The sequence below is a fragment of the Vanacampus margaritifer genome, chromosome 4, assembly GCF_051991255.1.
Source record: "Vanacampus margaritifer isolate UIUO_Vmar chromosome 4, RoL_Vmar_1.0, whole genome shotgun sequence".
Classification (NCBI taxonomy): Eukaryota; Metazoa; Chordata; class Actinopteri; order Syngnathiformes; family Syngnathidae; genus Vanacampus; species Vanacampus margaritifer.
The window spans coordinates 8,929,667-8,946,247 of record NC_135435.1 but is presented as its reverse complement, the minus strand read 5'-3'; the positions used below and the strand labels follow the sequence as shown (position 1 = coordinate 8,946,247).

At 40.3% G+C, this 16,581-nt stretch overlaps 1 protein-coding gene and 1 long non-coding RNA gene across 4 annotated transcripts in view; one reads left to right on the top strand and one right to left on the bottom strand.

The window, feature by feature from the left end:
* uacab (uveal autoantigen with coiled-coil domains and ankyrin repeats b) overlaps positions 1 to 12,586 on the bottom strand; it is a 50,272-nt gene extending 37,686 nt beyond the window's left edge. For both annotated transcript variants that reach the window (XM_077563879.1, XM_077563880.1), the window contains exons 1-2: positions 12,254 to 12,586; positions 10,711 to 11,078 (exon numbers count right to left, since the gene is read on the bottom strand). In XM_077563879.1, coding sequence (XP_077420005.1) covers positions 10,711 to 10,758 — 48 coding nt within the window. In that variant the 5' untranslated portion in view covers positions 10,759 to 11,078; positions 12,254 to 12,586. The remainder of the gene's footprint in view (positions 1 to 10,710; positions 11,079 to 12,253) is intronic.
* Positions 12,587 to 12,735: 149 nt separating this feature from the next.
* Positions 12,736 to 15,176, top strand: LOC144050536 (uncharacterized). 2 transcript variants are annotated; one of them, XR_013293866.1, is made up of 4 exons: positions 12,736 to 13,160; positions 14,407 to 14,556; positions 14,642 to 14,750; positions 14,860 to 15,176. It is a non-coding gene; the product is annotated as an uncharacterized LOC144050536 (long non-coding RNA). The 2 variants fall into 2 exon arrangements; XR_013293865.1 differs by having other exon boundaries at positions 14,407 to 14,750.
* Positions 15,177 to 16,581: the final 1,405 nt, after the last annotated feature.

Genomic DNA, 16,581 nt, shown 5'->3' with positions numbered 1-16,581 from the left:
AAAAATAACACACACACGTGGACTGACCAATAACAGGGCTCCAGACTGCCCCTAAATGGGTCATTTTGCCAGTGTTGAGACAAGCGCAACTAAAATGTTCATCTACTTGCGCTAGCGCAACCAGTAAGTTTCCAGATTTTTTAATTAATATTCATGATTTGTTTTTTGTTTTTTGCAGTCATACTTCTGCTCCATACTGCAGCCCATTTATCAGTTAAATGCGGAGAACGAATTTCGCCCCCACTTAGTTGGGAGTGACAATCAGTGGAATTTACCTTACCTTATATAGTGAAAATTAGTGGAATGAATATTTTACTTTGCAAGTTAATTTATAGTGTGCCCCTAAATCTACTTTCACCCCTAAAATGTTAGGTTAGGGGACACTGTGCTCCTAGCAAAAATCAACAAAAAATATATATATTTTAAAAAAATCGCAAGGCCAAATAACCTGTTGTCAACTAATAGAACAAAAACCGTTCAGAAAATGTCTACAATACACCACTTAATATCGTTCTAATGCCTTCGCGGAGCAACACATCAGATTTGCCCATGTCAAGTATGAGCACGGCCCAAACTTGTCACAAATGTGAGGTGAAAGATAAAACCAACACTTGTCTGTGTTTAATCCATCAAGACAGAAAAACAACAACGCCCAGAGCGCAGCTTGATGAGGCTTAGTCTGAGCCAAGTCACAACAGTTTGGTGCTCATCAGCAGAACCTGTGTATCCCTGCTGCTGAGCATGCCTACATGTAGTATATGGGCATCAGAGTGTGCGTGCGTGTGCGTGTGTTGGCAAAGATGATATTATCCGCAGCCCACCCAAAGTGGGTCAATAGCATTAAGCCCTCACATATACAGTACCAAAATCCATAATAGCGGTGGATTCTCAAGTCTTCATTACAGTTTACAAACATCCACACGTGACATCATGTGTAGAATATGAAAACACACATCTACGTACAGTAAAAGGTTGGTGTAGAAAAGCTGCAAACATGCCACTCCCAGCCTGCACAACATGGGAACACAGACGCGTAAAACCGGAGATGACCTCATGGTTAGCCCCTGTGGAGCCAGACATTAATCCTAAAAACACAGACTGTCACCCTAACACACATTCTATACCCAAGTCACACAGTATCCCAAACCTCGGATGTTGCCCGGATGTTTTATGAGAGTTTACGATCTTATCAAATGTAAGTAAAGACCAGTATGAACTAGCAAGGGTGAACACTTGTTACAAATCACTATTTAAAGTAAACAAGCAAGCAAATAAAAAAATAAAACCACTTGCTTCAAATTAAATAGAGCCACACTCAGTGGTACATATTTAATTTGGTTGGCTTTTACCAGCTTACTTCAGACACTCATAGGACTTAAGGACTAAGGCACTTATGCACCCCCCCCCCCCACCCCATTTGGCATTAAATCAACCTGCACTTCATATTAAGGCCAAAACCTTCAAACTTTGTCAACTTAAATGTTTCCAGGGCCCTACACTAACTTTTGTACTGGTGCTACCAACTTTTCAGTTGGTCACAACACACAGGTTTTGGTCACACCTTTTTTTGGGGAGATACAGCATGACCGGATTTGCTGATGTATCAATGGATCTACTTTATGCAGGTATAAATAACATAAAAGTCTGAATTTTTGTATCGTTACAATACTAAGCAAACACATGAAGTGCTTATGTAGTGGCAGGTCAGAGTTTGGTGAACTAGTCACCAAACTACAACATCAAAAATCCAAAATCAACAAAATAGTAAAACAGCTGAGCTGTGCAAGTTCTTGAGGCAACAACTGTGGACTGTAGACCAGGTGTGGAATTTTGATTATTTATAAATTTTTTGCTTTACATCTCTGTTGCATAAATCAGCTGTAAAACCCTCCAATTCTAAAGTTAACTGTTTGTTTGTTTAAGTAGTTTGCTGTCTCTGCATATCATTCAATTACAGTAATCCACACCCAATTGTGTTTTCATAGCACCTACGGCGCTCCAAGTTTTTTTTTTAAGCTCTTTAAACACACAATACAAACACGTTTAAACATAATATATTGAGAGGGCGTAAGGTAAAAAAGGACAGCACAGAAATATTGCACAAACATTATAAAAAATTAAATTGCATTGTAACAGCGCACATACACACACACACGCACGATACAGCCGACCCGGCGAATCAGGAGGAGGGGTGGGTTATCTTTGTATTGTAGTATGGATGTTTTTATTGTTCAGCACCTTGAGTTTTAATTAGAGCTGTCAAACGATTATATTTTTTAATCAGATTAATCACATCCTAGAATTTTGATTAATCACGATTAATCGCTTAACAAAAAGGCTTTTTTAAATCAACATTTTTTTTCCTGCCAAATTTGAACAGCACCGGTTATGTGTTAATTATTTTTGTCATTTAATGTTATGAGGACGTCTTCAACATTTTCTGATCTACTGCACACGCTCATCCTCCTCTTTTTTCTAATCAGTGAATTACTTGTATAATTGAAAATGAGGGAAAAAATGTCCCCAATATATTGACATGAACAAATATTCTAAATGTAATATGCAAACATTTATTAAACGCTTTAAGTTAACTCTTTTACTGCCAAAGACGTTAAATGACGTTCTGCAAAAACCTACGGAGGAGCGCCAAAGACGTTAAAAGACGTCCTCCCATTTTTTTAATTTTTTTTTTTTAAACGGGTGCTGGGAAGGCTTGCGGAGCTGTACTGAAAGTTTTAAGCAGGTCTCGTGAGCCTAATGACTATTTTTGGCCCCTAGAGGGCAGCGATGACTCTCTTTTGACAAGATCGGGTGGGCGTCAGTAGAGGCGGAGCTAGAGCGTCGAGCAGGAGATCAGAATGGAAAACAAAGGAAAAATGGCGGCCGGTCGCGAGGAGCTCACGCTAGAGACGTTTTTTTCAAAGACCAAAAGCATCGCTAAAAGAGCACATTGTTGACGACGATGATCATCATCGATGATGAAGATGATGGTGACTCCGTGGTTGGAAAGCATTGACGCGGCAGTAGAAGACGTTAGATGGAGCTAGATGGAGGAGGGAACGGGCAATGGCGAGCGTTTGCAAGCAGCTCTACACTTACAAGACAAAAGGCATCTACCAACGCTAAAAGAGTACATTGATGACGACGATGGTCATCATCGATGATGATGAAGGTGAATCCGAGCTTGACGGCGAAATTGGAACCGCTGACGCGGCGGCTATGACGGTGTCGTAACGCGGAGCGCAACCAAGCACGCGCAGGCGGACGTTCGATCGGACGACGGAGAGTGCCCCGAGTCCAATGCATATTCATCGGAGGAAGTGTGCACAGTCTGCTACTTGCTTTTTATTCCCCGGAAAAAAAGGCCGTCAAGAAAGTGTAACGTTTGTACGCAAAACGGACCAATGCGAAAGTGAAAGTAAACTGTGTGCGAGTCCTGGCGTCTCCTTGTACGCAGGAGAGTGTTACAAAAAGAAAAACTGTATTTGAAACATCCACATAATTGTAAGTAGTACCACAGTTGCACACATTTGTAAATAGTTTGCGAAATTGTTTTGTCAAATTGTTACACTGTTGAATAGAAATAAACGCATTTTGCAATCAAAAAACACTTTCATTGTTGGTGAAAGCGTTTTACAGAAGTAAAGCACTATTTAGGTGTTTGTGGCATCATTCATGGACAAAAAGAAGTGTACAATTCACTAGAGTGCATGAAATAACATCGTTTCACAAAAAGCTCTTTTTCTCCATTTTTTGTTTCAAAACAGAGAATTTCGGTGAAAGTAACCATTTTCTATTGTTGATTACTGAAGAACGGAATAAGGTAGAAACAAACTTTTTTTTTCTGATGAAAGATGAGAGTCCAATCTTTCATTTGGTAGGATGTGTGTTTCCATAGTCCAAACACAACATTTTCTGTGGACCTTGAAAGATCACTCAAAATGCTTAAATAGGCTGGCACTGGCGACAACCCGTTTTTGAAAACGTCTGGCAGTCAAAGAGTTAAAGTACCACGGATTGTCACACCCTACTCAGTGGGGTGAAATTCGTTCTCCGCATTTGACCCATCCCCTGAGGGAGCGGTGAGCAGCAGCATTAATCTGCGTTAATGATTAATGCGATATTTTTTTGTGATTGATTAATCCGTTAATGCTTTAACTTTGACAGCAATAGTTTTAATGTATGAAAGGTGATTTACAAATAAAGTGTGATTGATTGAGTTTGACCAGGAGGGCCTGTGAATAGTGAAAATCCATGTGTAACTGACGCCCCTTTAACTCTTTTACTGCCAAAGACGTTAAATGACGTTCTGCAAAAACCTACGGAGGAGCGCCAAAGACGTTAAAAGACGTCCACCCATTTTTTTTAAAAAAATTTTTAAACGGGTAGAGGGAACCCTTCCGCATCTGTGGTGAAAGTTTCCAGCAAGTCTGTTGTGCCTAATGACTATTTTTGGCCCCTAGAGGGCAGCGATGACTCTCTTTTGACAAGATTGGGTGGGCGTCAGTAGAAGACGTGAGGCGGGGCTAGAGTGTTGAGGGGACATTGGCTGAAGAAGCCATAATGGCGGCCGCTTGCAAGCAGCTCACGGTCGAGCCGTTTTTTTCAAAGACATCGACCAACGATAAAGAGCACATTGATGACGACGATGATGATAATCGATGATGATGATGGCGCGGCGGCTATGACGACGTTATAAAGGTTCACGGGCGAGCGATGCTGACACCGGAAAACACGGAGCACAACGCTCAGGCGGACGTTCAATCGGACGACGAAGAGTGCCCCGGGTCCAATGCATATTCATTGGAGGAGTGTGTACAGTCTGCTACTTGCTATTTATTCCTCGGAAAAAAAGGCCGTCAAGAAAGTGTAACGTTTGCACGCGAAACGGACAAATGCGAAGGTGAAAGTAAACTTTTGTGCGAGTTCAGCGGCGTCTCCTTGCACGCAGGAGAGCGTTACAAAAAGAAAAACTGTATTTGAAACATCCACATAATTGTAAGTAGTACCACAGTTGCACACATTTGTAAATAGTTTGTGAAATTGTTTTGTCAAATTGTTACACTGTTGAATGGAAATTAACGTATTTTGCAAACTAAAAACACTTTTTCATTGTTGGTGAAAGCGTTTTACAGAAGTAAAGAACTATTTAGGTGTTTGTGGCATCATTCATGGACAAAAAGAAGTGTACAATTCACTAGAGTGCATGAAATAACAGTTTTACAAAAAGCTCTTTTTCTCCGCCGCTTTTTGTTTCAAAACAGAGCATTTCGGTCAAAGTAACCATTTTCTATTGTTGATTACTGAAGAACGGAATAAGGTAGAAACAAACTTTTTTTTCTGATGAAAGATGAGCGTTCAATCTTTCATTTGGTAGTATGTGTGTTTCCATAGTCCAAACACAACATTTTCTGTGGACCTTGAAAGATCACTCAAAATGCTTAAATCGGCTGGCACTGGCGACAACCCGTTTCTGAAAACGTCTGGCAGTCAAAGAGTTAAATGCATTGCCTGGGTAAATTTTTTTTAATAAACCCAAATAATTCTTCAAAAACCACTGATAATCAATACACATTTTGTTTGTACTTGAAACAATATTAAGTTTTAAAATCAATGAATAATCATTTTATTAATTGTGAAATCAATCTCAATCAAAAATAATCGTGATCATTATTTTTTCCATAATCGTCCAGCCCTAGATGCTCATCTTAAGCATCTCAGATCAGGGCTGAGCTTTAACGTTTGCCAACGTGCCAATGGCCACTAAAAATCACGCTGGGCGAACTCAGTTTATGGTACCTTTCGCCCGGATGGCGACCTGAAAATGATCGCGAGTGGAAGTGATTCCATACACTGCACACAGAAACGTGACACCATTTTATCACTGCACCATGACTTTGCGACAAGTCTCGTGAGAACCCTTCCATAATTTCCCTTTTCCCATTTAACAGTAAGTTTTCGTTTTTCAAGCGGTCGATTGGAGTACCACTTCTGAGCCTCCACAAAAGAAATTCAAGTCAACGGATGAACAAAAGAAGGAGAACCAGGAATATTAGGAAAACGTGGGTGTCGGGTTGGAAGAGATTGTCAACGGGAGTAAAGGACTCTTTCAGACGGCACATGCATTGGCAAAAAGAGGCGCAGGCGTACTCTGATTTAGAGTGGCAGTGGAAATAATCTCTCCCTCACACACCGCTCTCTCTTCCCCCATTCCCTCCCTCTCCCCTTATTACCAGTATTTATCATGATGTCCAACATTTAAGGGATGCTGTTGGAAAATGTATTGTTTTTCAGTTGCAGTATCCAGTACAACTTGAAAAAAAAAAAAGCACATATTTCGTATCAAAGGGTCAGGCTACCTGGAAAATTACCGGGCTACCTCAATTTCCCATGTTAGGAGCTCCTTCGCCTGGCTGGCTAAATCTCAGGCCTGTCAGATAGCTTCATATCTGAAACGTGTTCTTTTTTTTCAGTTTGCCTGCACAGATCAAATCAAATGATATTTGTAAATATGATATGTTTCTGAAACAGAACAGAACAGTTCCTCAAGCCCGTCAGATTTTAAAGTAATAGACAGGGCAGAAAGAGGAGGAATTTTACTTGAACCCTTCATTGAAATCGCTGCAGAAAATGAAGGCACAACTTCCAGTATGAATATATTTGTCCTCTACTTCTCAAATGATTTTTTTAGTCCTTAAATAGGGACCAGCTTCCCACACAGAGCTTTGTGCCTTTTGTCATGGTAATTGAGTGAAGCGGGAAAAACACTCCATCTTGAACTGTGCAGAATTGTAATGAGTAATGACTGAAGATTAGTACATGGACTAAACACATGGTTGAACGGATTTAGCCCAGAATGGGTATTATTCAGCCTTTACTTACAAATGACATACTATAAAAATCGAAATCAATCCAATCCAATCCAAGCAATTATAAAATGCTACTGTCAACAACATACAATTGCTTGATTAAATTGTACAGTATTCACAGAGCGGGAAATTATAAGAATGCATTAATTGCAATACACCGTATAGAGATCCAGACGACTTGAAAGTCACAGTATAAGTAGGCGAGACTGTAAGCAACGCATTCCCTGTTAAAAAATGGTTTGACAAATGTATTTGTCAATGGCAGTGAGCGTTTCTTTTTTGTCTGAAGAATACAATCGTCAAAAGCAGTGAACGAGCTAAAGATAAAATTAAAATTACAGTAATTTCTGGACTATAAGACACTACTTTTTTCACTTGCATTCAACCCTGTGGCTAATATAAAGGTGACGCTTGTCCATCAGATCACAAGGGGGCACACTTTAAAAGGAAGCGCAGGAGCGACAGACATAGAGCAAAACAAACCAAGTGAGCCCAAATATAGTAGGAGAGACAGCACGAGAGCGAGACAATTTGTGCCCTCATTATGGAAAAGAAAGTCGTGGGACCCCGGTGCGATAACATTAAAACACCTGCGGGTACAGTAGGGTGCGGCTTATAGTCCAGAACTTACTGTTTGTATGTATGATTAAGGATCAAATGAAATAAAACAACTATGAAGTGGAAAATACCAATTTAAGTATCTGGTAGTAAATGTGTTCAAGGAATGTACACTGTTTTTTTGTACATTGTAATGTGTACATGAATACTGCTCCAACAGTGCACCTGTTTATTTGTAGAAAACGCTACCTCAAAGCAGAATTGTTGATTCAGTTACATTAATAACTTTTACTCAATGTTCAATTTTAAAGTAGCATATCAAAAAACCTAATAAAAAAATACTCTCTTGGGGTGCATACATTACAGTTGACCAACCGTCATTGGACTACCTTATCTTACCAACCATCTTTGGACTACTTTATCATTTTAGCAGGCTCATTATTGCCATAGTCAATGATTTGCCTCAACGGCTTCTTCCTTGGCTCAGTAGGCGAGCAGGCAGTGAACTAGACTTTCAAGAACCTTTCTTCCATGCACAAAATGTTCTCTTACATGTTTGTAATTGTGGCACAAATCTAACGCCACACTGTACCCTCTGCCTACACAACGCATTTTTTCATGCATTTTGTACTGATATTGATCACATGTCAGTGTTTCCCACAGATTTGAAATCGACTTGGGTGGGTGGACTCCGGCGGTGAGGATGGGAGGCGGGTTGGGTCTCAGTCCTGTTCCTTCAACTCCTTTAGCCTCACGATCCACATGTATTATAATAATAAAAGTAAAGTAAATATATATTTAATAAATTTTCTTGAAAACTTCTTGGCTGGTGGCCAATTTACTTGGGCGGCCCGCCAAAGTATTGTGTGGGAAACACTGCATGTCTGTCACAATACATACTTGTATTGAATTATTGTCCAGCTAGGGCTGAGCGATAAATCGATTTTTTGAATTAATTCAAGTGTTTTGTTGTGGACGGATAAAACAATTATAATATAGAGTTTTTTTCCCCCTTTCGTTGCACCGCGCCCGCGCTTTCGCCCCCATAGCTTCCGTAGCTTAAGCTTTGCTAATCGTGTCCTCACACACTCCATATGGGAGGAACTCAACAACAGGAAAAAAAACTCCTGCAAAAAAACAAACACTGTACCATGTTACAGTGGGGGAGTCATTAACACAAGGAAGCACGTATGACAAGAAAGGGGCACAATAAGAGCGATCACGAAAGCGGGCATGTTGCCCCTCGCTAATAAGACTCGATTTCACCACTTGCTGAAAACGGGAGAAGCCAGGTATGTGCAACCCATGCTACCTAGCCGCAAGTATATTGCTTAAAAAACCCCATGGCATTTGTTTAGGCAGTGGTTATTTTGCCATGACTGGCAATTCAAATAGTAGTGATAGTTTTGCTCTTAACGGCTCCAATATTGGTCAATTGCCAGAGCGAGGAATCTTTAGCCTGCTGTAATTGGATATTTTATCATGATTGCTTATAGACATTTATAAGCTTATGTGAATAGCACAAATGTGCACGTTAAGGTCGCTGCGTGGTCGCAACATGTACACTATCTCGCCAAGACGGACTCACCTTGCAAGCACTTACCAGTATGAAAGACAAGCTTACTTTCACTCGCCGTGTCCGTGACGCTTATCAGCCTCTGCGTTGTCTGCGACATAAAATCCTTATGAAATGTAGTATAGTGGGCTGGTAATGCTGATAAGAGCCTATTTTCAGTGACAAAACTAATTGAAAAGTGAAAGGAAATCTATAGGATGGGGTGAACTTTGTGAAGCGGACTAATCACAGTAAAATGGCCGATTTTCTTACACCGGGGACTGGCCAATTAAATAACGCTAAAAAGACAATGGCAAAACAGCCACCTCAATTTACACAACAGTATTTATTTGTACTTGTAAAATCAGCAGACAGTTGGAGGGGATGACAAGCTCAGACCTCGGTTCCTACATTAAAGCCAAAATGTGACGTTTATTTGTGTCATATTGGAGGGACACAAGTGGCACTATTTTTCTACTGTATCAACACATAGATTTACATTTCCAGAAGTATTTGATTCAAGGTAGAAGTTTTGCACATTAATTCCAAGAGAAGAAATATGGTTACGTTTGTTAACTGATAGGCAAAATAAATAGATAAACGGTGTTGATAGCTGTATTTGATTGCTATTAATTGCTATTAATTAACAACTTTGGCAATTATTTACAGACTGCAGCAGCTGCTGTAAATAGTTAGAAAGTGTGAAGTTAAGTAAATTTGTCAAATTGGCTGATTAAATAAGTCGGCCCTCGTAGTTTTCACTGGCTGTTCAGACCACCATTGATGCTGACCCTTGCAGCCAAGTTATTGATGTATTGTTGCACTTTACTAAAAAGGAAACGTTGATGTTTTATTTTAAATGTTAGTAGTAATAATAATAATAATAATACATTGTATTTGTGATGCACTTTATATTTCAACAATCTCAAAGTGCTACAAAGTAAAAAAGTAAAAAAGTCTAGCAAAAAGCTTTTGCAAAAAGTTCCTGTATGCAAAAACATAAGCAGCTAGTTTTGCATTTTGTTCTCTGTAAGCAGTGTGAAATTACTTTAAAAGCAACGTATCAAACTAATTATTACATGCACGTATTATCACCATTATAACAAGCAGGATGAGGGCGAGCATAAATCCAGGGTGGCATATGATGAAAACAAGTTTGACATCCCTGGTTTACATGCTCGTGAATTATCACAAGATTTAGACAAAGTAAGTTATCTTGGCCACATACACAACCAACTTTTCTTAATGTCAGGTTAGGGATTCATTCAACAATCAACACACAGTGTACTACTCAAAGTCAAAGCTCGCCATTTCGGATGTAGTAGACAGACGCACCCTTCTGTCTGCCAGAACAATGAATCTGGCCCAAAAAGCAGGACATTATGAGAATTTAGAACGTCCATACTAGTTGGGCTAGCATGTCCCCGGTGAAAAGAGAAGAAAATAGGCGCTTGGAACTACTTAGAAAGAGAACGCACCGGTCGAGTCATGTTTGGTTGTATATATTGAGCGTACACAACAAGTGGCTGGCTTGAAACACCCGCAGGTGCTCCACAGGCTGATTCTATTCGGAAAGTGAGAATGAGACAAAGTGTGGCTGAGCAGAGGTCAAACTACACTGCAAACCACAAGAAGGTGGAACATCGCACACGAATACACAGCTAAAGCTAAATCAGCTATCACAAAAAAAGAGTAGCAATCGTCAGAAACAACACAAAGTCCACTTACAGTGATGTTAACTTCATGCTTTTTCAGCCGGTACTTGAGACTCTTCATTTCGAATTGCTGGCTTGTCAAATTCCTCCTATCTTTGCTAAAAGCATCAGCAGTACAAGAAAATAAAAAAACAACTTCCCGTGGGGCAACACAAAGTTTTATCCTGTTCTCCCACGGTGTGAGTTCCACCTGACTCCAAACCGCAAAGCCAGATCACAGTAGAGAGCAGCCCCTACAGCCAATCAGAGGCGAGTATTAGCGGGCTGATTTATTTTTCATCCAATCGTTTGCGTTAAAGGGCGGGACTTCCTTGTAGTATCGCTGGGAGAAGTGGGAGACATCCTGGGACAATGTGGGGTGACGTCAGACCCACCTGAAACCTAAACACCAGAATAAAATGGGAAAAAACATCGTAACTTTTTTTAAACAAGTTTTATACGGATATCTCAGCACTAAGTGAAACTAATGATTAAAATTTTTACTTTGGTGCTTGTATGTAGTCACAACTGACGTGAGCTCAGATAAGTGTGAGATGGGCAGATTAGCTCAAGATTTTCCTCACTATTATTGTTAATTTAGAATGTAAAAAAAAAAAAAAAGTCCTGTACCTTACTTCGGCAAAGTATTCAGTGACTAAACTACTCAAGTATTCAGTATCTGGTGAGCAGCTTCTATTATTGGTACATGAATGTCAAATAGACAAAACATTCAATGGTAATATGCTATTTCAAACATTTCAACAATGCGGCTTTAAGTCCAACAGTAAGTAGATAATATCTTGTCTATAATTAATGTCATAACTTCATTACGGTATTTTTCATGAACAATTAATACCTATAAAAAACATTTTTTTCACTTGCTGTCGACTGAAGATGACATTATCTGTGCTGAGGAAGGACATAAGTAATAATAATAATAATAATAATAATAATGCATTGGATTTATATAGCACTTTTGTATCTAATTAACACTCAAAAGGTAACAAGTCGACCAATCACGGCTTACCTGTTTTCTGGGTTTGGTCAGCAAACCTATTTCCCCAGCACAGGTGATGTCATTTTCCGTCCAATGAGTCCACAGCAAGTGGAAAAAATAGTTTTTAACGGTATTAATTGCTCATGTATCCCTTTAAAGCTGCTCAATTTTTTTATCGCTACTGCCAAGCATGGCTGAAAAATGAAACTGCACACTCCCTTCTTCACATACACAATTTGTACATGGCGTCACATCCGCAGACAGAGCGGGTTATTCGAACCTGAATCCAGTCTGAAAACTATTGGTCAGAGGCTTACAGGAGTACCCGTTGTGAAAAGATGTTAGAATCCTAATTATGAGATGTTTGAGTCGTGTAAAGATATTTTGGGGCAAATTTCTACATTGAGCAGCTTTAATAACATGAACCAGAGCAATTTTAACCATAATAAATGGTTTGGATTAAATTTTACTCACGCGAAACACAATATTTACCAGGCAGATTGTTATATAATTAGATTATGCAATGCTGATATCTGGTTAGTGGTTGATTACTCAAAAACACCAAGTTGTGTCAACTTACATCTTTATCTTCAGTGATGGGCATATATTGCAGATTCCTCTCTCTCCTTAAGATTGTGCATAAATGCATTTTACATTCAAGTGCTGTATCGTTGACCTGCTGGTGTTATTCCACTGAGCATTCCATTTTCCAAACTGAGGCTGAGACAGCATCTTTTAGAGCTCTCAAGTTCAAAGTAGGCTTCTTGTAGGCTGAAATGCCAATATTTTAGGCACCGATGAGCGTCCATGACATCGCTGTTCTTGATCTTGTCTATCCATTTTCTGGTGTAGACCATCTGTAAGGTAAATACAGATTTCTGCCATGTTTCATAAACAAGTTACTTTGATAACTGCTTCTTTGTGGGGCCGCACAAAGACTGCCTGTGGTCATGTGACTACCTGCTGGCTACGTCTGATTGGTCAAATGAGGTCAAACGGCACTGGTATTGACCATTTGCACCGACGTCACGTGATCACGTGACTGCTCTAAGACGGACGGCGGAAGGAAATGATTGTTGAATGGAAGTGGACGTGACCCGGAGCGATTTAGTGACTTAGCGACTGTTATTTTACAAATTAAAAGTTATTATTGCCCATTGAGCCATGGAATCTACTACTTCAACCAAAGTTCGCCTGTCAGTCGAAGTTGCACATTTCGTCAGGACTCATAGAGCGCGATATTTACTTAAGTTGGAGATCGCTAGTTTGAAAACAGCCCTTACCTTCTCTTGCCTGCTGTTTTTACCAAGTTAATCAAATCGCTGACTTTGCCGGAATTCACAACGCACGACCTATATCATTATGTAGTCAATGCCGTCTCTTCTCCTTACACCGGGGCTGATTCAAAAGCTTGTCGCTGGCTTGAGTCTCTGGGACGAGATGCTACGCTCACACTGGGGGACAATATACCTCGTCGTAATGCAAAGGTAAAACTTGTTTATCATGCTAACTGACTTATTTTGACATAGTCCGTTCTATATTGAAACGCTGTGATGATGTTATGTTACTATGTTTTGTTAGATATTATTAACATTTTAATTCTTTATTTCATATATTAACCATGTTGAAATGTTTTATAGATGTGTAAAGTAGGTGAAATAGTGTTGAACTCAGTAAAATTTGACCTTAACCTAAACCATACACTTTGATTAGTCTAAAATTCTTTCTCAGTGTGCGAAAACACATTCTGTTCGTGAGAACAGAATCTGCCTCGAACACACACACACACTCTGTTTGCGCCATTGCTCACGGCCACTCTAAATCTAGTTCAACTTGTTTGTGAGATATTGTTTTGAGAAAAAGTACCCGGAGAGTATATTTTGTCTGGAGATCGGCACAGCTGCAAATCTGTTGTATAACGTGTTTTAAAAGGCGTTTCACTTTCCAAGCTCGATACTATAAGAAGCCATCTTCCGCAAAGGAGGGGGCACAATGGGCACTCTGAAAATTCCACCTCCTACGTGATGTTCAGGGTCGTCCCGATGTCCGGAGATCTCTGTTTTAATAAATCATCTTTGCAAAGGTGTTTTTTCTTACATTAAAAATCTGTCTTCATATTTTTGGAACACGCAAAAGAGGAATACATTTAACCTCTTCACTTTACTAGCATGGAACAAATGACTATTGTAGTGGCAAGCTATGCGGTAATTTCATGAATATGACTCCGGCTCCAGAGTGAAAAACTCCAAGCACAAAGACAAAATCCCCCATTATTAAACAGTCAAATGCACTTCATAGTTTTGAACAAGGTACATTTTAAAAGTAAGCTGTGTGTTCGTGCAGTTGGAGTGGACGCTAACTATCAGGCTCGTTAATGTGATTAGGAACACGCAATTCGACACCTCCATTACAGTCTTTGTTAGAGTGTACGTTTACTAGTAAAATGTTTGAACATTTATCTACTAACCTTGCAAAAAATGATAGCTGCAAATCCGTGAATACTTTGTGGGCTGCCAGTCCCTTCTGTTGATTGCTGCTATCAATCGACGTTGTTCGTTTTCATTAGTAGGTATGCGATAAAAAGCAACATTTGGTTTACTCCTTTGTCTGTCTGTACAACCGACCCCACAGCAACATATGACCATTTTATAAGATAATCGATTAGATAAAGAACTTTACGCTGTACGAGATTCAATGGTTGCAATATAGGCAAGTGTCTTTTTTGCCATCCAGCGTCCCGTAGGGGGCGTTCCCATGAGGGCTGTGACATCACGTGCAAAAGGTCAATTGGCATTGGATCAGCGAAGGGAAGAGAGGGAAGAAAAGAAAGGAAGGAAACGGACAGGGAAACTGACGAAGGGATCGAGAGCACCCAGGGCAGAGGTGGGCAATCTCGGTCCTCGAGGGCCGGAGTCCTGCAGGTTTTGGAGGTTTCTCACTTCAAACACAAGCTGAGTCCAATCAACAGGATCGTTATCAGGCTTATGCAGAGCGGACGGGAGAAGGACGAGACTGGCTCGGGAGGTGTCACAGCGCTACACAACCGCAGCAGCACGGTGAAGAGCCCGGCCTGGGCTGTGAGTATTTCTTGTGACACATGGTGGCCCAGCGAGGACCACAATGGCAGCACACAGATTCTTGGCCCTTGTACTGACGGTTATCTTTTTCTTTGTACGCTCTGCCTAGCCGTGGTCACAGAAGCACCCGAAGAGCTGCGAATTGACTCATCGAGGTCCACCGGGCCCCCGCCAAGAAGGACTACCGCTACTCTATTGCCGCGTCCCTGAGGAGGTCACCCCTCCCTCGTCTTTTAAAAAGAAGAGATTGGTTTTAACTCCCACTCTCATTTTGAGAAGTTTTAATTGTTTTATTTTTGGTTTTATTTCTATTGTAACTGCTCATTTTTATTGGGTTTTAGCTAGTTTTAAAATACTTTTTTTTTATATCCTCATTGTTGCTATGGGCCCACCTAGCGCCCCAAATAAATTGTCACATGAACCCTTTTTGTGCATCTCCCTGGTTCTTCTCTTCCGATAAATTCAAAACTTACTTTTAACACATTCCCTGCAATAACAACAAAGTATTTTTTTTCCATTTCATAACCATTCACCCCCCACCTATGTGACCAAAAAAAAAACATATTGACAAGCACAGTAATGAACAAAAACAAGCATGTCCAATATCATGTGCAAGCCCTGTATGCATATTGGCGTCACTCAGTAGTGGATCTTTAACAATGTGCCACCAAATTCTGCCAGCTGTGCAATGTGTCGCTAACTCCATGGCAACAGGCTAGTGTTACCATGGAAATGAAGCAAGAGGGATGCAGAGTAACATGGCCCTTGTTTTTGGACTGCGTAATAAATTACAGACTGATCAGCCCAACATTGTTGTTCCGGCCAGAGCCCTTACAGTATATCTACACTGTAATGAATTGACTGTAAAATTTACAATAAAGAACTGGCAAAAAAGTAAAAACAGCAATTCACTGTAATCTAGTTTACAACTGTTTCTTGTATTCTAATTTACAGGAATTTACTGACAACTAAAGTTGCCAGTAAATTCCTGTAAATGTAGTTTGTCATTGTAAAATCCATCCATCCATTTTCTTAACCGTTTATTCCTCAAAAGGGTCGCAGGGGTGCTGGGGTGCTGGAACCTATCCTGGCTTCAGGCAGTAGGTGGGGTACACCCTGAACCAATCGCACAGCACACAGAGACAAACAACTATCACCTAGGGACAATTCAGAGTGCTCAATTAACCTGCCATGCATGTCTTTGGAATGTGGGAGGAGACCCCAGAGAAAACCCACGCAGGGAAGACCATACAAACTCCAACCCGGAAGGCCGAAGCCCAGACTCGATCTCACACCCTCAGCACTGGGAGGTGGGCGTGCTAACCAGTCATCCACCATGCCGCCCTGGTTGTAAAATCAATCCTCGTTCTGCAGCCGAGTGCATAAATGAATGTTAGCTGTAAAGTTGCCTGTTAATCGGAGAAATGCGATGTGAAGACGATGCAGACTGCCCTCGCGCTAAAATATTACTCACCAATTCGCTGATTTCTTGTCCTTGCTCTGGTGACAATACAGGATCCGCTGTTTGCTTCTTCTCCGGTAGAGACACCTGCCAAAACCCGGCAATCTTTACAGTATTTACCTGGAATCCAAATGTATACATGCCAAAGGATAATTGCTGTAAAATTGACGGTATTTGACCGCTAATTATGCAGCTAATTATTGTACTGTTTTAACTCATAATGCATTTTGTTTTACCCACAATGCATTGCCGTATACAGTTAAAAAAACAAGATAAGGCTGTAATTTTTTACTGTCGATTTTACAGAAATTTGTTACAGTGTACATTGCCTATATAGTGTTGTCATGTCTGTAACATTACAAAATAAAC